This window comes from Parasteatoda tepidariorum, chromosome 9 (assembly GCF_043381705.1).
Source record: "Parasteatoda tepidariorum isolate YZ-2023 chromosome 9, CAS_Ptep_4.0, whole genome shotgun sequence".
Classification (NCBI taxonomy): domain Eukaryota; kingdom Metazoa; phylum Arthropoda; class Arachnida; order Araneae; family Theridiidae; genus Parasteatoda; species Parasteatoda tepidariorum.
In genome coordinates, this window is record NC_092212.1 from 40,834 (window position 1) to 63,871 (window position 23,038).

At 29.9% G+C, this 23,038-nt stretch overlaps 1 protein-coding gene across 9 annotated transcripts in view; it reads left to right on the forward strand.

Moving 5' to 3' along the window:
- The window catches only part of LOC107453288 (autophagy protein 5), a 26,139-nt gene extending 4,091 nt beyond the window's left edge, over positions 1-22,048 (forward strand). For all 9 annotated transcript variants that reach the window (XM_016070046.3, XM_016070047.2, XM_071184817.1 and 6 more), the window contains 6 exons: positions 608-738; positions 957-1,035; positions 8,418-8,580; positions 11,270-11,361; positions 18,139-18,250; positions 21,661-22,048. In XM_016070046.3, coding sequence (XP_015925532.1) covers positions 608-738; positions 957-1,035; positions 8,418-8,580; positions 11,270-11,361; positions 18,139-18,250; positions 21,661-21,785 — 702 coding nt within the window. In that variant the 3' untranslated portion in view covers positions 21,786-22,048. The remainder of the gene's footprint in view (positions 1-607; positions 739-956; positions 1,036-8,417; positions 8,581-11,269; positions 11,362-18,138; positions 18,251-21,660) is intronic.
- Positions 22,049-23,038: the final 990 nt, after the last annotated feature.

Genomic DNA, 23,038 nt, shown 5'->3' on the forward strand with positions numbered 1-23,038 from the left:
TTTTTTTTTTTTTCTTATGTCCATAATTTTTCTTTGTTTTATTCTTCATTTTGAACTTATATATATATATATATATATATTTGCTTCTTAAGTAATGTTAACTGGAAAATAATATTCAGTTCTATATTCATTCCTAGAAACGTAGAAATAACCAATGATTTATAATTTATAGAATTTATAAGTGCAATTTATTATTAAAGATTGAAAGACAGATAGGGAAGAGGGATTTTCAGTGCAGTCTGGAATAATCTTTTTTGTATTTTACTTAATTAAACAAAAATATTCTTACTTTTGGGTCTTAAAACCAGTTTTATTATTTAAGTATAAAATATTTGTCTAAAATCTTTTTAAGTGCAGTGACGACTAGAATTTTTCCATTCCTATGTGTAGCATCCTTTTGTAGAATTGTTTATTATTTAATATTTTGAGGTTTTTGAACAAAACTAATTTTAGATGACTTTTTGTTTCTATTTCCAAATGCTGTTTTGCTAAAACTTATGCTTACTAAGGATTAAAAATAAAGATTTATTCTACGTATTTAAAAACTGTAGAATATACAATTAGCTCAGAATTAAAAAAAACTTATTTCTTATTTTTTTCTCCTTAGCTAATGGTACCACGCCTAACATATTTCCCACTGGTAACCGACAAAGTTCAAAAACATTTCAGCAATCATGTAAAGGATGAGACTGTTGGTGCAGAAATGTGGATAGATTATGATAGTCAACCTTTAAAATGGTTTGTACAGTTAATGTTTCATACTTTTTCATTTTGAAGTATCTCTTATTTTATTTTACTAACATATAGTTCTATCATGTTTTATCTGCAATTTAACTTTCAATAGATCAATATAGTGATGTTTGTGTTCAGTTTCTTAGAATTGAACATTTACTCAGCTCTCTGATTAGATCCTTTATTTTCAACCTAATCAGCCTATTTCTTCTTTGTCGTTTTAGGAATTACCCTGTAGGATTGCTATTTGATTTCTATGGAGCTGATGCTCAGCTGCCCTGGAATGTCACAGTCCACTTTCAAGTAAAAAATGCAGCATTTTTTCCCCTGTACTTTGCCCGACATTTTTATTCATGCAGCAGTGGGATCTGTTAGAACCACAAAAACTCAGAAGGCTTAAAACCAGCTTAATAAAGTCTAGAAAAAGAAAAGTTTTGAAACTTAAGATCTTAAAGTTTAAATTTTAAGATGTTTTTAATTTTTAAGTTCTTTTTTTAAGTCATACTTTTTTACTTTCAACTTTTCCTATCCAATTGTGCTATTTTTTGCATTAATGAACTAAGGGCTTCAGTTTTTTTTTGTTATCACAGTTTGTTGGTGATTCACAATAATCAGTTTTTGTTTGAAATTCTTTAAAATATTGCAAATGATTTATACTTAAGAGTTTAATGGTTTAGGTGTATTAATGTGCCATATTGAATAGACCATCATTAGTATCTAGGAATGAAAATTTAGTATTGATAGTATTACATGTAACTTTTTATTTTTTATGATTTTAAAATTTTATTGGTATTTTCTGTCTACTATTATTCTCATGTTTTCTTAACTGACGTAGTGTGTTTCTGTATGCATTAATTTTTAGAATTGTTGCTTTTAGTTGATAATAAAAGTAGAATTAAAAAAACTCTTTTAAAAACTTTCTAGAAATTAATTATAAAGCCTGTTTATCGATTGGTAATTTATAAATATCAAAATAAACATCGCTTGACTTATATCTGTCTTAAATTTTGTTGAAACAAGCTTAATCACTGCATTGGAATGCTACTTGAGTAAAATTGATGTAAAATCCTCATTATAAGTACAATATCTGTTTTGACACTTCATTATTTGGAGACTGTCTTAGAAGCTCTCTTGGATCTTAAATTTTGAGTTTGTTTCCCGGAACTTTTGCTTAACTGTTATGAGCTTCATTTTTTGTCTGCATTGATTTTTGAACAAAATGTCAGCACAATTCCTTTAAAAGATGACAGAAAATAAATTCTCTTTTTTAGATTTTACAGTTTGCTTTATTTCTCTATCTATTGTTCCTTATTAACTGTTAGTTTTTTAAACCTCTTTTCACATTTAAACATGTGTAATGTACAAATATCATTTGCTGCCAGTTTATCATCTTTGCAGTTTTGTATTGCTCATAAAAGAAAATCATTTAAAATTCCTTGTTTTTCCTTTTTTTAAAGTGAAACAAGGTAAATTGATAAACAGTTTTATATCTTTAAAAAATAGCTAGCTTAAAAAATATGCTGATAGTTTATTATAGTTGAAGTAGAATTGAAAATTATTTAAAAAAACATTAATTGGAAAAAAAAAAGATTTTTTTGAATCATGATGAAAGGTATTTGATGAATTGTTTCCCGGAATTTTTTTAATAGCAATTTCGTATTTTCTGAAAGTTTTTTTTTTTTTAATAAAACTAGTAAGTTTTTTTTTAATTTCATCGAAATATGTCCACCTCCATTTGAGTTTGGTTGTGAGCTGAAATTTGTCAAAAACTGTTTTAGTTTATTTATTATGAATAAGTTTTATTTAATAAATTAAAAGCAGGGATACAACCGGTATACACCAGTTTGTGTTAACCCTCCTGGCATCAAGCATGGTATATCTCGGGCATGATTTCTGTACTAAAAGCAGCTTGCCCGAGGATTTTTGGGTTCGCATTCTTGCCTCTGGAGTGGCGAACCCGAGTTTTTCTCAACCAGTATATTTCCTTCCCCTTCAACCTCCTACTGTTCACAAATTGAGAGGCGTATAAGCTGTCATCGCAAATCACTAACTGTGCTAGAGGATTTCTGTTTGAATAGTTAGCGATTTTTGATGTTTGAACCCCCCACTCAAACCAAAAGTTTACCTTTAATACACAGATTATTTTTATTTTCTCCAACATTTTCTAAATATTTAATTTTCTTTTAATATTTATTGCTTAAATTATTATACTAAATCTTAATAATTTAAATCGTTTCGTACTTTCAAATTTCAAATAATTTTCGAAAAGGTAATTTCATTTTAGTGTAAATTGCAGCAAATAATTTCGTGTTTAATTACTAATGTAATATTTAATGAACTAATTTATAAGTTTTTACAAATTATAATTTTTCTATATTTTTTAACTAATTTATTAAATTAGTTAATTGTTTTTTTAAAAAACAATTATTTTTCTTACAAAAAAATTAAAATTTTTTTTATCTGGCAAATGAAGTCAACTCTAAATACACTCTCTGCTTTTTCTGTAATGTTACAGACTTTTTCTGCATTTTATTAAAAATCCCATCACTCAAAGCACAAGTTTTATTAGTACTTCAGTTTAATGATATTAAAAAATTGCATACATAGAGGAGAAATTTAAATCTTTTTCATTAGTAAATACATTTCTCACATATGTGAATATATAAATGTAGCATGTTTCAGTAATGACAATTAAGTTTAATAATAAATTCAAATTTCCTTAATAAATTATATAAAAAAATTTACAAGATGTTAAAACTGCAAATATTTTTAATAAACCAAAGTTTTTTTCCCAACCAAACAAATAATCAAATATTGTAAATAATTTATGCCACTCAAATTACAATATACATTTTAAAGAAAACAATTTTTTTAATTTACAACTGATTATATTTAAAATATTTAAGTTATCATTGTGAAAATTCTAGCAACTCCAATAAAATGTTAAAATGATTGCGCATTTTATATGTTTTATTTGTTTGAATACTTGCAAACTAGATTTTCTATTGAAAAAAAGCTTTATTTTTTAATTAATTTCATCATTAATTTGTTTCAAAGGATAATTTTCTCACCTATCATATGATTCGAAACCCAAATAAAAGTATGTATAAACTCAAGGTGGTAAACCCGAGTTGTGCTCATTCAATATTCGTATGTTTCGGCGCATTCAATATTCGGACTTAAAAATCCATTATTTTCCCAATTCGGTATTGAAGAGTTGTTGATAACGAGGATGAATACATTTTTCATTAAAATAAAATCTTGATAAAAAATATCAAGTGCACCGAAACGACATTACTTTCCAGTCCTCCTAATATTTCATTAATTTAAAAGCTGTTCAATCCAGATCGGTGGAAGTAATCAACTTAAGTATTACAGTACTGACATTCATATTAGAATATGCATTGATTGATTGTCTGAAATATAAAGTACATGATTATGTGATGTTCCTGTTAAGTTATTAAAGTAGTTTTCAGAAGTTTCATTTGAAATGGGGGTACACAAAGCGATAAACAAGCCCTTATTGTGATCTAAATATAATCTAGACTCTGCTTATCGTACTGTCCAAAGGAAGAACATCTCACCTAAGGGTTCCGCATGTTTTCTTTTCTATTCATGGTCAAAAATACTATGCAAGTTGATCTAAAAAAAATGGGCGTATAGTTGTAAACTAAGTGTATCGCATAGGTTATGATATTAAATATCGCATAAGAGAAATGCGAAAAAATAATGAAACTTGAAATAAGAGCTTAAATAAACTTAAAGCAAAAAAGTAATAATAAAATTAAGCTAGAATTTAAAAGGAAACGTAAATGAATTTAAATAAAGTACACGATAATTCTGCTACCTTAACTAAAATAATCCAAGTGATGGATAAACTTTATATTTAAAGGTCATGGAAAATACGATTCAATAGCTACAAAATATCCATTTTACTTCATCAGTGATCTTTCGATGCATTTGTTACAAAAGTTGTTACAACTTTTAATTCAATGATATTTAACGGAAGTAATGTAAAAAGTTTTAATTTCCTTCTTTCAATAATTTTTTCTGCTTACTTAGGCATGTTCTTCGATTTTTTATTGCTAAGCTAGGTACTATAAAGAGGACAAAACTGAAAAATATCCTATATTTATTCTATATACTATGGCACAGAACAATATTTGCTCTTAGGGAATTAGCTTATGGAAAATCCTGGGCTAGCCTTCTTGATGACCAGCAGCGCTCTCACCTTTCCCTCCTTCCCAGAGCTGAGGGAGTTGCTTGCCTTAGATTAATTACTGGACATGACTACTTGCAGGCCCATTTATTTAGAATTAACTTGGTCAATTCACCTCTTTGTGTGCTCTGTAACACTTCGCCTATGACTGGGGAGCATTTATTTGATTGCCCCTCTCTTCTTGACGCTCGTTCCTCTGATGACTATTGTGCCCTCTCACCTTCTGGAGCTACTTCAGTATTGTATTGGACTGCAAGACGCCTTATGTCTGAGAAGACGATGGCGGGCGTAATTTATAAAAAAAAAAATCTAGATACTATTTCCAATTTTGAAAATATAAATATTTGTTTATATATATAAGCATTTTTTATGTTATTTTATTGCCATACAAAAGGTGTGCATAATCGTAGTGCCTTTTCTTATGTTAAAGCATTTTTATGTCATGTTTATTGGTTCTAATTATTGTTAGTTTCTTTCGCAGAAAAAGGAACAATGTTTTTTATCAAACAGTTAGGGAGAGAAATTAATAAAGTCCTTTTAACACATTTTTCCGATTTTGCATGTACTATATTCTATAGGCCGAAAAAAATTATTGTTAGTTATTTGCCATTATGTTTATGCAATGCCATTTTTACAAGCATGGCATAACTCATTCTATGAACCAACATGGTGCAAAGAGTTGAATTTTTTTTTTAAAAAAAATGCTCGATATTAAACATCTTGAATCAATATTACTGAAAATTTTTGTAAAAATATGCTTATTTTTGTGTATTTAAATTCTGTTACTTCAACATAAATTTTTCTTCTTCCAAATATATATCGTTGCATGATCCCCTGAAATACATAACATTGCATGATCTTGTAAAGATTATTCCCCTGAATTTAACAGCAATAGACAAAACTACAAAGAATCATATTGAATTTTGAAATGATATTCTTGCTACGTTTCTTATACTGATATTTATTCTTTGTATGCAAAATTTCAAATTATTTTCAGCTTTATCAATTTCACCTTAAAAATAAAATAAGAAAAATAATAATAATAAATGCAGCTTTGCTTAATAAATACTAGTATACATAGAAATTTATATTTTTAGTCATTTTTATAAATTGTCATAAGAACAGCTAATGATTTTCACTCAAATATTTAAAAGACGAATTAAGAATAAATTATCCAAATTTACTTGAAATTCAATACGAGCACTATTTAAAAAGTTTTTAGAGACACTAAAAAAAATTTAAGTACGTTTTTAACGATATTCCATTTTTAGAACAGTAACTTTTAACAAAAGCTTTTTTTTTACTTAATTTCAAGGAAAAAGAGAAATAATATGAGAGAAATAATAATTAAAGAAATTATATCTACTGAACTGCAGTTATTTTTCTAATCTAACATTTTTGAAAGTACACTCACTCATTTAATTATTTTTTAAATTTAAAATTATCATTAATATTGATTAAAAAGATCAATATGACTTATTACTAACATGTATATCAATGAACTTGTATTTTAAATTTGGAAATGAGGCAATTTAAAAAGTACACACATTTTTTAAAATAAAAAACTTAGAAGGTAGCAGCAAATGTATCTGGGAAATAATTGAAATCACAAGAAGCAGGAAGAAAAAATTATTAATCTCAAAAATCTATTCAGCAGCAAATCAGGGAACATTAAAAAAAAAACCTTTGATGTTATATTTCAACTCTATCATTGTCAAAAAGCTAAGGACAAGAAAGAGTGTAACATAACCTGAAAGCAATTATCTTATCACGAGGAAAATCTTCTTTATTGCTTGATATTTCAGAGAAAAGTGTAAGATTGTATACAGTTCAACAAAGACTTTAAGAAAAGTGAATCACAAAACCCAATTCATCCATCAAACTGTCTTGACCCTCTTTGACCACCTAGATTAATAATCACCCCTTTTAACCACAAATTGAAGCAGAAGGTGGAAAGCATACCTTTTGTCTGACCCAGGACATTTCAGGTAGTATTTTTCTAAATGTGCCTGCTGCTTGAAGTAAGAAACTTAGAGAGAGGAGAGACGCAGGAGGGTTAAGTTAAATTTCTTGAGTTCTGCATAAAAGCATTTAAAAATAAGTAAACAAGAATTGAATTTGTTGCAGTTAAACTAAATAAAAGTGAAAAACATTAAGTTAAGCAATAAAAAATAAAAATGTTAATCAGGTGTGTGTCATTAATTTTTATTTTAAGATTTATATTTTTGTCTTCATGCATCTTTAAAACATTATTCTGGTAAAAAAAGAAAAGAAAAAAAAATAATAATTATTGAATTATCTTTCAACACAATTTTATGCTAAAAGCATACTAACTAAAGTCGTGCAAATTTAAGGTAATTTGGGCTTACTTTTGAATAATTTTAATACAACTCTGCCCCAGATCATTAAGATTTTTTTTTAAAAGCCCAAACCTGAGGTTTAATATGTCAGATTTAAACTAACATTCTTCAAAGGTATGAGGCCAATTTTCAGTAGATACATTATTTCATGTAACCTATTTTCTGATCATAGCAGTTAGTACTATCCAAGTATATATATTGAATAATTTAAACATTTATAGGTGAACTGTATAACATGCTTTGTGTAAGAAATTGTATCGAAACTTATTTAATCTACAGAGGCTTTTACACCTGGTTTCATTCTTTGATTGTTGATAGTATGGTGTTCAAACAGTTTTCTTTGTGAGGATAGGTTTGCATTCAACTTTCCTTCAATTAAAAAAAAATATATATATTCTTTTAAACTGGAAACTGGTGCTTTATACATTGGTTCTACAATTTAATATTAATAATTGATTTTATAAATTTATAGTTAAATTATTAGATAATTTTTAATGTGTTCTTATATTTGTGTACATACCATTATGGTGCTTTCATAGCATTTCTGATCATCTGTCGTGACCTATTCCTTCAGACCTACATTGTGGGTGCAAACACAACTGGGGCATATTGTGGTTTTGAAGTGCCACTTCTCACGACTTTTTACATTGGTTCTGTTTCTTCTCTTGACTTCTCCCTTTGTTTTACAAGTGACTATATGCAGTGTAATCTTGTTGCTGACTATACGGAATTACATCTTGTTGCTGAGCTCTACTGGGCTACTTGTTTTGAGCAATGGTTCTTTCTTGAACTCTTTCTCAGTATAGGAAAAAAGAAAAAATAACTCACATTTATGACAATGTTCATTCGCTACCTATGCATTGTTTCTGTACAGAAGTACTTGATTCTAGAAAAATATACAAGTTGAAAGGTGCATACAATATGTAGAATCACCAAAGAATTAGTTTGTAAATGAATTTTTTTATTTTTTAAATATTTTTATGTTTTTTTTTCTTTTTTAACATTTTAAAAGGTAATATTTTGTAAAACTAAAATATTTGAAATATCTTGCTATGACATTCTAAATGTTCTGCATCATCATTTTATTTAATTATTTTTTTAAATAGGGTTTTCCAGAGGATGAGTTGATTCATTGTACGAACAAGTTGGCCGTTCAGTCCCATTTTATGTCGACCGTCAAAGAAGCAAGTTCCCTGAAGCACAAGGCGCAGGTCGTTCAGAGCATGTTGCCTAAAGAACATAAGGAACTGTGGCAGGGATTTGAGAAGGGTGAGGTTCATCTTAATCACGTTAGCTTTTAATTTTATGAATGTTGTAATGTTTAGGATGTTTTCCTCAAATAGATGATGGTTACTGAGGGCGTTTAAAGCTAAGTTGTTTTTTTCCCTCTCTAATTGTAAGCATTGACACTAAAAAAAAATCATCAAAATTGGCATTTTAAAGAATTTTGTAAAATGTTTTGAACATAAAGCTCTAGGAACCTGTTTACAAACTAATTTCTACCTTTGAAACTGCTTTATATGCCAAACTAAACATAATAAATAAATGCTGGTTACACCTAACAGTTGGCTATATATATACAGTGAAACCTGTTATGGACGCTTCTCAATACGGACATATTTTTAATTCCCAGGGAATCTTCGATGAATAAACCATTGCGTACATTCTCCACAAAGCGGACACTCCTGCAACTGGACGCGGACAATCATTTTTGTCCTGAAACGTTGTTTACTATGTCTTCAAACCCAACACTACTTTTTTTAAATCAAAAAAAACAAAAAAACAATTACTATAAAATTTGAAAAAAACGCCTCCCTCTAGCATTTTTTTGACTGGTCCATAACTAAAAACATTAATCTATTTCAGTTCTAACGAATCTATCATTCTCTTGTCTCTTTATTTTTTCGATTTTATCTTTGGCAAGGCAGAAAGGAAAATGATTCTGCTCATCTGAAATATTTCAAACTGCAGCATCTTTGGGTCTTTTTATCTGGACCACACAGTTGTGACCCCACATGCTCAGTCTTGCAACCTTATACAAGTTTAAGTGACACATTAAATGTTATAAATTCCTCTTTCCCACTGAAATTTCCTTTCTACTACTTATCAGTTTGATCCTTGCACTCATCCTAGTTGGGTTAAAAGAATAGAAATCTTAGTCATCCAAGTGTTCATATAAATCAAACGTTTACTCAAACTTTTGACAAATGATCGATTGCAAATACAACTCCATGGGGTTTGGTGTCTTACAGGTAAGCATTGTCTTGTTCTTTTTCTATGCATTACTGGAAGTTTATTTTCAGGGAGGTATTACCAGGCTTCTTATCAAGTGATGGGGGAAATAAAATGTATTGTTTGAAACCGACTGGGTTAGTGATGTAGGAATATAAGTGTCCATTCGGTATCATATGAATGTCTGCGTAGTTATGAAAAACATTTTCATTTCTTCATAACTACATCTGCTGAAAGAGTATTTGAGATAAAACTTTTAAAAGATATTTTTTCTTGAAAAAGTCTCTTGTTCAACAATGCCTCGTAAAGTTTTAACTTTGAAGGAAAAAATTTAACTTTGGGAGTATTTCAAACATCAAAGCAGTGATCGAAAATTGCCCAAAGACTTTAAAATTGAAAAGACTCAGGCAGCAGACATCATTAAAAATAGAGAAAAACTTAAGAAACTTTGGTGCAAAAAAGAAAATAAGAAACAAATTAGAATATCTTTGGCAAACAGACTTGGATTTAAAATTGACAGATGTGTTTTTGAATAGTTTTCTCAAGTTAGGAGCAAAAACTATCCAGTATCAGGACTAGTATCCAGTATCAAAACTATCCAGTTGCAGGAAAAGGCTAGAGAGGGAGCTGAGAAATTGGGGATAAAAGATTTTAATGCTTCTAGTGGATGGTTAGAAAAGTTCAAAAGTACCTCCCTTATTAAAGGACTATACTCACGGAGATATATTAAATGTTGATGAGACTTGTCTTTTTTTCTGGCATTACCGGTTAAAACTTTGTGTTTAAAAAGGGAAAAGTGTGAAGGAGGTAAAATGTCAAAAGAGAGGTTGACGATTTGTTTTGCGCAAAGTATGACATGACGAGAGAACAAGAGATTAGGTAGATAGGCCAACCAAAAAAAGAAAGCATAAAATTTGATGTTTTATAAGCTTTTTTATGGGTAATTGCAACCTGGGAAAAAGTAAAAAGCTCAACCATTTTAAATTGTTTCACTAAGGCATTCTTCAAAAAAGATACATCCGAATGCAATATCCTTACAGATGTCGTGGATGACACTGATTCTCATGATTCCTTTTCTGAATTAACAAATTTGATTTGCTTGACTGGAGAAAGTGTTATCAATGGTAATGATTTTGTAAACACTGACGAAAATATTGAATGTCAAAAGAATGATTTAAATATTGATAAAATTGTTGAAATGGTTGCAAATAATGATGCCGAGAGTGAAAATGAAGACACTGATACTCAATTGCTTTCTGAATGCCCAAAAGTGAAAACTTTAAGTGAGGCTCAAATTTGTATTGAAAAACTGAGATATTTTTATCTATCGAAAAATGATGAAATTGGTGTAAAGATGCTAAATGATTTAAAAATGTACCATGAAAATATGGTGAGTCGCAGCCACTTTAAACAAACTTCTATCATATCTTTCTTTTCAACTGGATAATAGTATAACAAAGGCATATATCAGATTTCTCAATCTTCTCTTTTTGTACCAAAAATTTATATTTTAATTTCGTTACGTTTAAATAAATGCCAATGAAAATAGTTGTTATATGTTATTTATTTCTAAATCATTGCAATTATTCTGAAAACAATTTATGGCTTAAGCATTCTTTACTAGTGTACTCTTCCCCTAAACGGAAAAAATTTTTTGGTCCCGAGAGTTTCAGCTTAACAGAGTATATATATATATATATATAATTATTTTATATGTCTTTTGCAGATAAATTCGATCAGTTTTGGGGTGTGAACAAAAGATTGATGGAAAATCAAGGAGAGCTCTACTTTAAACACATTCCTTTCAGACTATATCAGGTGAGAAGAAATCACTTGTAATTAAAATAGCATCCTACAGAAATCTCATTATTGAAATGATTGTGACCAGCCAGTTTTCTTACTTTTGAAGGCATTGCTTTTGTGCAAGATTTGGATTAAATTAATACCAGCGGGTGACCGAGCTCGGCTCGGAGAAAACAGGTATCGAAGCTAACTCGAAGATTTAAATTTTCAATTGTGATTTATCAAAACAATACATGCCATAAGAAAATTTGTGAAACCATTGGTGAAAAGATAACCGGTTAAAGTGCACCATTGTAAACTATCTAAACAGAGTTTGGAAAGGGAACTATTCTATACAAAGGTAAAGTTAGAAAAGTCATAGGAAACAAAATGTAATTGATAACAAAAAATGATACCATTAAAGACACTGTTCACAACGAATTCGTAAATTTGCTTCCGTTCATCCGCTTCTTGAAAATTCTTGTCCAGGAAAAGGCGTCGATGAGAGAGGTATTGTCGAGCATAAAAGACGATGTAAACTCCGCAGGAAGACGCGCGTCATCTTGGTGGTTGTAAACGTTGCGAGGTTTCACGATGCATCCTTTCAGCTTTTCATTCGGAACAACGGTATTCAAAACGTGTCGCAGTATTTTTCTCAAAACAGCATCGGTGGGCAGCGGGTTGTCGACTGGATCGTAGACTAATAGTTGACGTTCTCCATAGCTTGCTTCGTAAATTCCTAGCATCCAGTGCTCGCCTCTATCCATTTGAGCTCTCTTGTGAATGGGAATGAGTAGCACGTCGAATCCTTGTTGAACGCCGTATAGATAGTTGGAAGCCTTGTTCTGGTCGCTGATATCGTTGAGAAGAGCCATTCCTTCATAAGCGCCATCCGCTGTTGTAACGTAGAAGCGTGCGACAAATTCAGGGTGAAGTACGGCAACTTTGACGGTCGGGTAAGCTTGTTCGGCGTAATGGAGAAGCATTCTGACAATGACGGTATCTTCTAGTTGTCCATTTGCGGGTAGAATTGAGTTGATCGCTTGTTGTTCCAAAATTCCGGCTCCTTGAAGAATTTCATGTAGAGGTGCGTTCTGCATGTTGAAAATGTAGCTTGAAATCTGATGAATGTTGAAATGTCGGACTTTGTTGACGGTGATTTTAACACAAAAGTTAAACTTTTCTCCACTTTGATAAATGTAAACTAATGCGAACCTTACAATTAAATTATTAATTCCTTCGTATATTATTGGTTTAAGTTGTCACCGTCGCTTTTCCTTATTGTAAAGTTCGCATTAGCATACATTTATAAGAGTGGAGAAAAGTATCTATAGCCATTATGGCGAACTAATAAAGTTTGAAAATATCCTATCTGTAACTCCGAACTGCTCGACCGTAGCGCTTCAAAACCGGCGCCAATCGATTCCTCGTGGCCAAAAACCCCAGACCCCCAAGTTTACCGGAGTTTATTAATTCTGGGGCGATTTTCGACTTGGCAACCATTCCTCGTATAATAGTATAAGATTAAGTAATGAAAAAAGTATCAAATAATGACAATATAAAGTATTTAAAAGTCCAAAAATTCCTCCTTGGTTATCTATTTAGTCTCTGAAATCATATATTTATATTAGAGTAAATATATATCATTGTTTCTCAACGGGGGCAGTGGGAGTATGCCGAAGGGCGCTGAATTTGTTTTGGGCAGTGGGTATATTTCAGGCAGTAGGGGGGCGATGAGCATGTTTGGTCATTCAAATTTAGTTTTAAAACTCCAAAATATAATTGTTAAATTAAGATTAATTTAATAACTAAAATTAACATTAAAGAAAACAAATTAAGACTATCAGATTCAGCATTTGTACCAGCAATAAAACGAACTTATGTGACTCCTATTCTCCAATCCGATGCATGAGTCAGTTGTTTTTGCCACATTTAAGATATTTGGTGAAGTGCATGCGCGTTCAGTATGAAAGTTTGATTTGACCCATGTTTCTTAGGATGGTTTTCGTTTACTTCCTTTCAGTTATTTACCACAGTTTTGATTTGATTTCATTGTTTATTTGGCCAGGTACATGCACAAATTAGTTCTTTATCGTAAATTATTTGTTAATTTTTAGGAATATGGACCAAAATGAATATGGGTTTCTTTTATTGTTTGTATTTTGCGGCGGCCAACAATGTCAGTTAACAAAAAGAAGTATCGGCAATACAGTGTCGTGTACTTGAAGTTCGAATTTGGTCAATCACTGTAGAACGCGTGTGTTTACTTTGTACCAAAGTTTTATCTAATAAGACAATAAATCTTTCTTGTTTGCAAGAGCATTTGCAAAAAATTTATCATGACAAACAAAATAATGATTTGTCATTTTTCACGAACATCAACGACAAGTTTCTGACGGCCTCAGGCTTACTAGCTACCTCATCACAAATGATGGTTTGATAGCCTCTTATAATATATAAAAATTAATTGTTAAATCTGGGAATCTTTCATACCATCGGCAAAGAGTTGATACTGCAATCTGTCAAAGAAGTTTTAGAAACAGTTTTACACCATTCAGCCGCATCCAATTAAAAAATATCTTATTAAGCAACGATACAGTGCGACCACGAATTGATGAGATGGCTGAAGTTTCGTTATGCCAACTTTTGATATCCAACAAATTTTCCCTTCAAGTCGATGAGTCAACCTTGCCAAGTAATAAGGCTTTGCTGTTGGAGTACGTCCAATTTGTGGAAGAAGGAAGAAATATTCAAGAAATGCTTTTTTCAAGAAGCTTGATTAAAGACACCAAAGGTGAATCTATTTTTAATACTGCCAAAGATTACTTTAAAGAGAAAAACATTCCTCTTGCTAATATTATGTCTAATACCACTGATAGACTTCCTGCAATGGTGGGACGACATCGTGGGTTTATCGCCTTTTTGAAGAGGGAGGTACGAGATATTTTAGCTGTTCACTGTGTAATTTACATGACAGCATTTAGTTGGAAAAATTCTCAGCGATCGTTTGCATCAGCCATTCCAATATGTCGATCTCTGCTATGAACAAAATTCGCAGTAATGCTCTCAACGATCGATTATTCAAAAGTTACATTAAAAAAAAGATGAATTCAATCGCTTGCTACTACACACTGAGTTTTGCTGGCTTTCCTAAGGCGCCTGTCTCAATGGGTTTCAGAATATTTTCGACTCTGTGCTTGAGTTCCTCGAAGACAGAGATGTTGCTCTGAGAGACAGATGACTAGAATTTAAGATAGACGTTGCATTCATGATGGATTTATTTGCAAAATTTAATGGTGTTAATTTAAAACTTCAAAATTTGATCACTACAAAATCAGTTATTTCTGCTATTCGAAAAAAACTCATTTTGTGGAAACGGAATTTCGGTCGGAATGAGTTCAGCCAATTTCCAATCTTATTGGATCTTTAAAAGAATGATAAAATTCCCTTTGATACTAAAGAATATTGTCAACACCTTGAGTCTTTACGCATGAACTTTCTGACTGTTTTAAATATGTTTTGTCCTTGGAAGTCCCTCAATGGGCTATGAATCCTTTTGTGAATATTGAAACAGTAGAGCTTCAGATTCAGGAGGAATTGGTCGAACTTTCAACTAATGAAACTTTGAAATGGTGATCGACTCTCAGAGTTATGGCTTCAAAGGAACATCAGTCGCCTTTACCCTAGACTGTGGACTATCATCAAAATGTTTTTAATTGCCTTCTTTTCCTTTTACCTAGTTGAAAAAGATTCAGTGCTGTGACATAATTTCAAATTTTAGTAAACTTTTTTGCAGCTCTTTATTTGTATCCATTTCATTGCTAATCCAAGTGACTTTTCAATCTTGTTTTCAGCAGTTATTGTGGAATTCCTACATGTTTTTAAGTCATTACATTTTTAACACGGTATTATATCTACTCGCTAGTTTCGAATCGTACATTTCAATAGTAATCACTTTTGGCGTACTCTATTTGTCTCAATTTTATCATAAACCCAAACTATTTTTTTAATCTTTTTTGGCACTTATTACTATGCATTTCCTCATGGCTTTAAAAATTGTGATATTTTTAACTCATATTAATACCTCACTCAAATCGCCTGTTTTATTCTCCGTAAGTTCTTCGGTGATCTGTTACATAAAGTCTCCATTCATCATTAGTTTATCAAGCAGCACTTGGGCAACATTTTTACTAATTGATTTACAATCTTTGTTGTACTACCTAGTTGCTTCCTTTCAAGGTGTAACCCTTGAAGAAATGGCTATTTATCCACCTTGTCACTTTCAAGTAAAAACATCTAACTTGAACTCATTTTTTTTCTTCTGTAGACTAAGTATAACATCAGGATATTCCTTTTTCAATAATTACTTTTCTAAGATATAAGGAACAAATTTTTTATTTTTGTAGTATTCCATAATCATAAAATGAAACAGTATTTTGCAAACTCATTTCATACAAAACATGTGTTTCTTTGACTGTAAAAAATATTGAACCAGCACTTACAAAAAGTTTAGATAAGGTAGTGTAAGTGGTTTATTTACTCTTTTGTACACATCACTTTTTAGCAGAGGACTTTAAGCAGATCTTTTTGAGCTCTTTTGCAAACTAGTGGTAACCGACAATAACTCACATACCTCATTATATAAGAAAAATATTTTGTTCCAAATCTGTGGTTTCACAAATCAATTTCATTAAGTTCTAGAAAGATATTTCCTGAACCAAATGTTAATATCCTTTAGATATTCAACTATGGTTGAAAAACCTTCCACTTTAAGTACTTCAACATAAGCATTATGCACAATGTGCAGATTACAGGTGCCAAGACTCACTAAGTTTCAGCACGAACGTTTTTGAACCTCAGAACCAAAGATTAATACTTTTGAAACGGAAAGATTATTTGAACTAATACAGTTCATTAGTGCAGTATTAATATTCTCTAATGCATGATGTATTATTTCAGTTTTTTTGTAACTTTGAATAATTGTTTTTATTAGATTCATTTATATTTTCCCCATACACCAGGGCTCGAAAAAACTCAGAAATTTTACCCGTCCCCGATGACGGCTTGTCCAACAATGTACCTGTCCTCCTTTGAAACTAACCCGTCGCTTCTAAATAAATAAAAATATCATTTTCTCTTATTTATTACAAACATTTATATAAATTGCACAATGAATTAGTAGTTACTAGGATTACATTATACAGTAATAAAAGAAATACTAGGTTACTAATAGTAAAACCTAGTATTTCTATTATGAAATAATTTATTTCTTTGATGAAATAATTTAAATAACAAAGGTTAAGTTATCTGTCAATTATCATGTCAATTTATCCGATGGTACTGCGTTTTTTAAATGAATCAAATATGACGTTTGCCAGTTCCACAATCAAGCCAATGATTTACAGAGGTTTCTGCACAGAAATCTGAAAGAGGTTTTCCATTTAGGTAGATGTTCATAAATGCGTTTAACGCTTCTTGTTTAAGACCAGTAAGTAATGTGTTTTTTTGTAAGTTCATTGCTGAAAAGCCCCTTTCAACCGCTGCAGTACTCCCAGACAGAGAAAACATCAATTCCACCATGTGCAGCATGTTGCTGTATTTCGAGATTAGAGGGTCATTTAAAAAGTGAGGCACTAGACTCTTGTAAGATAACAAAAATTGAAAATGAATCATGAACATTAACGGGAAAATGGTAGTCTGTACGGACGCTGGATTCGAGAAATTTGTTGTCCGCGGGAAATTTTTGACAGCCGAGGACGGGCGGTTTTTCGAGCCCTGCCATACACCATAGTATAAAAATGTTCATTGCTAATATCCTTCATCGTTATCTTTAGAAAATATGGTTCCAATTCATGACATACAAAATTTTCCTGTCAGAAAGCTTCAGTGCAGTTAAAAACATCCCTTAAAAGAAAAAAAATCAAATATTAATTATCAAATGTTATAGATTCAACAGATTCAAGTTAAATGAAAGAAAATACTTCATAATGTAAATTTTAAATGTATGTAAAAAAGTATTCATCAGACTTTAATTTCTTATTAAATTTAAACTCAAAGTTCCATTATTAGAACATTGACAGGTAAACTGCTGATGGCCGCCTTTTCTTTTTATATATATATTTTTTACATTTGTGATTTGAAATTGTTAATTATACGATTCACAAATTGTTAAATCAGCATTTTTAATAATGTTTTTACCAATTTTAAAATATATTCTTGTTTTGAATTTATTTTTCTGTAGTTGAATTTAAAGGAATTCTTTTGATACTTAGTATAAATTCTGAATACTAATCCTTAAATAGGATTAAATATATTGATGCTGATTTTATTGTTTAGAAAACATGTGATATCACTTTTAAGAAATTTCTTATAATGATGATATCTGGAATGGTATATAATGAAAAATCTTATCCAGCCTTATTACTTAAGCGATTTACATGAGTCAAATCAACATTAAATGAAAAAAATCATAAGATAAATAGTTTAATTGAATTTTCTCTTTGGCAAAGAGCTTCACTTTTAGTTGGGATTTTAACAATAAGAAAAAATTGTTAACAAAGTGAGCAATTGCTATGCTATACAAATAAAGCAGAAAACTATTAGAAACAAGTAAATAGGGTTTAACAGAGAAAGTCTCAAAAAGTAAATAAAAAAAGAGAAGAAATAAAGTTTAAATAAACTATTTTACAATGTTTTAAAAAATAACTTACTTTTGTACAGTTTTCTCTAATTTTCGTGTTTGTATTGAATCGAATTTTTTAAATGGATGTTCTTTTTTATTTTTACGTTAACTTTTTTTTCTAAAAAAATTAGCCTGGTGAGTCATTAATCCAGACATTAGTCAAGCCTGTTCATGAAACCGGAGAAGTTGTAACACTAAAAGATTTGCTTGAAACAATTGTGCCTGAAAAGGTTCAAGAGATTGGTATGTATTACTTTTTATTGAGTTATGATTCAGGATTTAAGCTGATATCATGAGTTCTTGCGCAAAAAGCTAAAAATCAAAAAAATGCTATTATACTCCATGGCTATAATATTATTTATAAATAGGACTTAGTTTCCCTTTCTGAAAGCTTTGTTGTGTTTAATTTTCATTTGTCAAAAAATTTTAAAGTTTCACTTAAAAAGCAAGATTTTTTGTTGTTGTTGCATTATAAATTTCATATTTTTTCTTGCTATTTTCTTTATTTGTTGCACAGAATTGCCATTTTTTTGTGAGAAGTATTTTATCCTTAACTAAGTAGAATCTGTTATAAGAATTTTATATAAGATATTATGTGGCAATTTTTGCTATGTATTTTCCTTGAAATTTTTTTAGTAAAGTATCTAATAAAATGTTTCAGCAAAAAAATAAAAATTTCTTAGCATTTTTAGATAGTTTACTAGCATATTACTATTAAAATATCAAAAATTATCTTAGCTATTTTAATAAATAATTTTTTTATTTCAAATGGCAAGCAAGTTTCCAATAGCAAATAAATGAATTGACAAATTTCATTTTGTCATTATTGCTATGCATATAGTACTGTAGTTATGTTTGTTAGTAATTTTTAATACAGGACCATTACAGTTTTTTAAGAACATAGTTTATATATATGTATATGTATAGCATAATAAATAAATACAAAAAACACGAAGAAAATTAAGAAAAACAATAAGTTTTATTTATTGCACATAAGCTGCAAGTAAATAGAAGTCATAAAATAAGTTCAAAATGTAGATAAAACAAGGGGAAAATTACAAATCCCAATTTTTTCCCCTTTTTTCATTGTTCTGTAATTTTTCCCTTGTTTTATCTACATATATATATAACATGGAAACACCATTATAACAAAAATTTATAATTATTTTTAAATTTATTAGTAATTTTTTGTATTTAAAAAGCAATTGTATTGGCAATAATTAAAAATTTCCATCTTGGGATACAATAGATTCCTCAATGTGATGATTGAAGCAAAGCACTGGCAAGTTTCATTTTTTAAGTTTAAAAAATTAAGAAATTGTGACAAAACATCTGCTTTTTAATCTGCTAAAAAAAAAAAAAAAACTCATGCTTCAGAAAAAAACTGGAATTACCCAAAAATTTGATTTCAGCTGTAAAAAAATCAGTGAAAGGTCATAGAAAGTTTTTTTTAAAAAAAAACTAGGGAAATTCATATGGTAGAGTTAGAAAATGACCAGTCTTGACAATAACAATAACCAGTTATTGAGATTCAAGTTAAATACACTCATGTCCATTAATTAAAATTAATGCCAGCTCAATGGCAAATAAAGTACCAGAAACAAAACAAATGACTTATTTATGAAGCCCTTAACAAAAGATAAATAGAAAAAAGATGGTATTATACCATTTATAAAAACTATGATTATTGCTCCCTGGACCAATTATTATAAATATCAGCTGCACAAAAACTTAATACATTGTTGGTAAAATGTTTAATATATTTCATGACGTCCATGCAATGAAATACGGTCCGTACAACATGCTGAGTATCAAGTTAATCTTGGGGAAGATTGCTCCACTCAGAATCTTGGGGAAGATTGCTCCACTCAGAAAGTAATGCTCTCCGAAGTTCCATGTAGGAGGTGGTTAATAGGCTGCAACTCATCAGCCAACTACATCTCACACATCAGATTAAGTCAGGTGAGAATGCTGGCCATTCCATAAGGGTGATATATTCAGATTAAAGGCGTTCGTTTACAATATTTTCTCAGTTTGCTGTAAGACTGGCACTGTCATTTATGAACCCCAATTCAGCACCCATAGACAAAGGTTGTTCCAGAATGAAGTTCCGATAAATTTAGTCTGTCACGGTTCCTATTTGAACATGCAGATCTGTTCTCAATTCCACCACAATCCTACACCACCTAAATGGTGTTGTTCAGTCTCAGTGGTTCTCCATATTAAAGTCTGATGTGAATCTAAATCTGGACTCGTCGGAAAACATCATACAGGCCAGGGACGATATAAGACATATTTTTCTCAAACCTCTGCACATGGTTTACCTAGAAACCGTGGTACCCATGGCTGTAGATAGCTGACGAGACAGGTTGGATACTGCACTCTGTCTGTTTCTTTTGGCAGTTACAGCAAAATATTAATATCCATTTGGCTTTGTAACTCGAAAGCGACCAGTATTGTTATGTATATTGACATTTCCCTCATTTTAAAATCATTGCCAGCCTAGAGATGATATTTCCATCTGAGTACGCTTACATTCCAGGCGGCCAATAAATCTCCCACATAAAAAATCATTCACCTGCGTCCTCTGGCAGAACTATTTGGTTAGGACACTGAGTGACTGCTTACAGAATACTTGGAAAGCATTCCTCTGACGCTCTCGTCCTTGTGAAGTACTAGTGTCATTTGGTGACTTCCTGTACTATGCATGTTATTCTTAAAGAAGTGTGTGATAATTCTACTTTGTTCTAAGTGTGTGAAATTTTTATTTACGAGTTCAATTTCTGTAATTCTGAATTAATTTTGATTTAAGGACATGAGCGCAATTTTAAAATCTATTATAAAAATTCCATACTTCGGTAATATCTTTTTCTTGATGAACTCATTTAGTGATATTTAGTCTCAGAGAAAATCTAATGTTTGGCATGACCCATTTAAAAAAGAAATACATTTTTCTGAAAACTTGTAGTGCATAGATAAAGTATGGTTTGTTTAAATTTTCTTAAAATACTTGAAAAAGATAGGGAATATCAATTTTCGATATAAAATGGGATTCCTGATAAAGTAAAGATGTTTATTCGTTTTTCGAGGAATGACTTTTTAAATTTTTTTTAAAAAAAGCACTTTTCTCTTATTTCTAAATACTAGTTTATTAATTCCTAAACTATGTAAATATTAGATTATTGGAATTGCATTTTATTTCACTCTCCAAGCTTAGTCAGAAAATAGTGTAAATTTTAATAGAATCCTGAGTATTATGAAAACAAAAAATACATATTCCTAATGAAAAGATATAATTAAGTACTGTTGTTGTCATTAAAGATGTGCTTGCTTAGCCTAGGACACTCAAACTCTAAAAAAAGTGATTTCAACTTTATTTTGTTTTTTAAGTGTTATCTCGAGTAATGTATCATAATGTATAATTTCAATTTCATACAGAATCATAATGTATATTTTCAATTTAATACAGCAATTCTTAGTTAGGGACTTCTATTAGGAACTTTAACCATGTGTCATAGTTTTCTACAAATTATGAATTTTTTTTATGCATTGAGTCTGCAGTAATTTATCATGTTTTGATACACACAGCCAATTTATTTCTATATGTCTATACAGTCGATATAATTTATATATTCATCTGTTTTGTTTAACAGGTGCAAATTACCAGTTGATAACCCATGGTATACACCCACCACTTGACATGAGTCTTCAATGGATGAGTGAACACATGAGTTATGCAGATAACTTCCTTCACATTGTACTCCTACCCAAAGACTAAATTCTTTATTTGTGAAAAGAATCCTGTGTATTTATTACAGAATGACGTGGTTTAAAAATGCACATTTTTTTTTTTATAATAATGAAATTTGTAATTTTATTTTGAAAAAGTCTTTGAGATCTTTATGAATATGTGATTAAGACAGAATACATGAATTATTATGATTGATTTTTTCTTTTAATTTTTTGATTTAAAATATTATTTTTACGTTAAAAGACTAAATAAAAATTTTGACCAAAAGAATAAAGATAGCTACAACTTTTTGTGTGTTCATGATGTATTTCAAGGGTTAAAATTTATTTTTAAATTTCTTAAGAGCATTAAAGTTCAAAGTCAGATCTATTAATTTCCTTAAGCTAATAAACACTTAGGTACGACTTCTGGTAAGTGCTTTCCAATGACATTGTAAATCACTTTATACAAAAACAATATATATAAATAAGAAAGTTTTATGTTTTAGTATTATTAATCTAAGGATATGTTTCAAGAAAAGAATATTGCTCAACTAAAATTCTATGTCATGCTAAAAAAATGTATCGCATAGTAAAAAAAAAAAAAAAAATGTATCAGAGCATGTGTATTGAACCTTTTTTTTTTCCTACAAAAGTTCAACACACACATTCTTTTTACAAAAGCCAGAAACAGACAAATGAAGTTATAAATCTAAATTGAATGTGTGTAATATTGATAAAAAGTTTTTTTTTTTCAAAGGAAAAAAAATAATTAAAATCATTGTAATTTTAATTTATGCCCGAGATATAAGCTTACTCAGGACATGAATAAAGCTCATTGATGCTCATTTCAGTTTCACAAAATGCTTAAAGAGAATAAATTCATTTTAAATATTATTTTTTTTTAAAATGAAATTAGAATTTGAAAGTTTGTTGTTTGCTTAAATATTTTTTGAAATAATAAAGTAATAAAAACACTAATAATCATGATGAATAACAGAATGTGATCAAGTCAATAGTTATGATAAATATTTTAACAATCAATAAAAATGCCAGTAATTTAATTGCAGGGATGCTAACTGCTCCGCTTTCTGCTTAATTAAGTGGTAGAAAATTATACTCAAATTTTTGCAGAATTTCAGTTCTGAAAATTTTTATTAACATCAGCATAAGATAACTGGTGGCATTTTATATAAACATTTAAATTATATATTCTAGTGGGCAAAATCATCTGAAAGCAAATTTACTGACTGAATTCAATATTGATTTTCAGAAAGTAATGTCATTGCTATGCATACATTA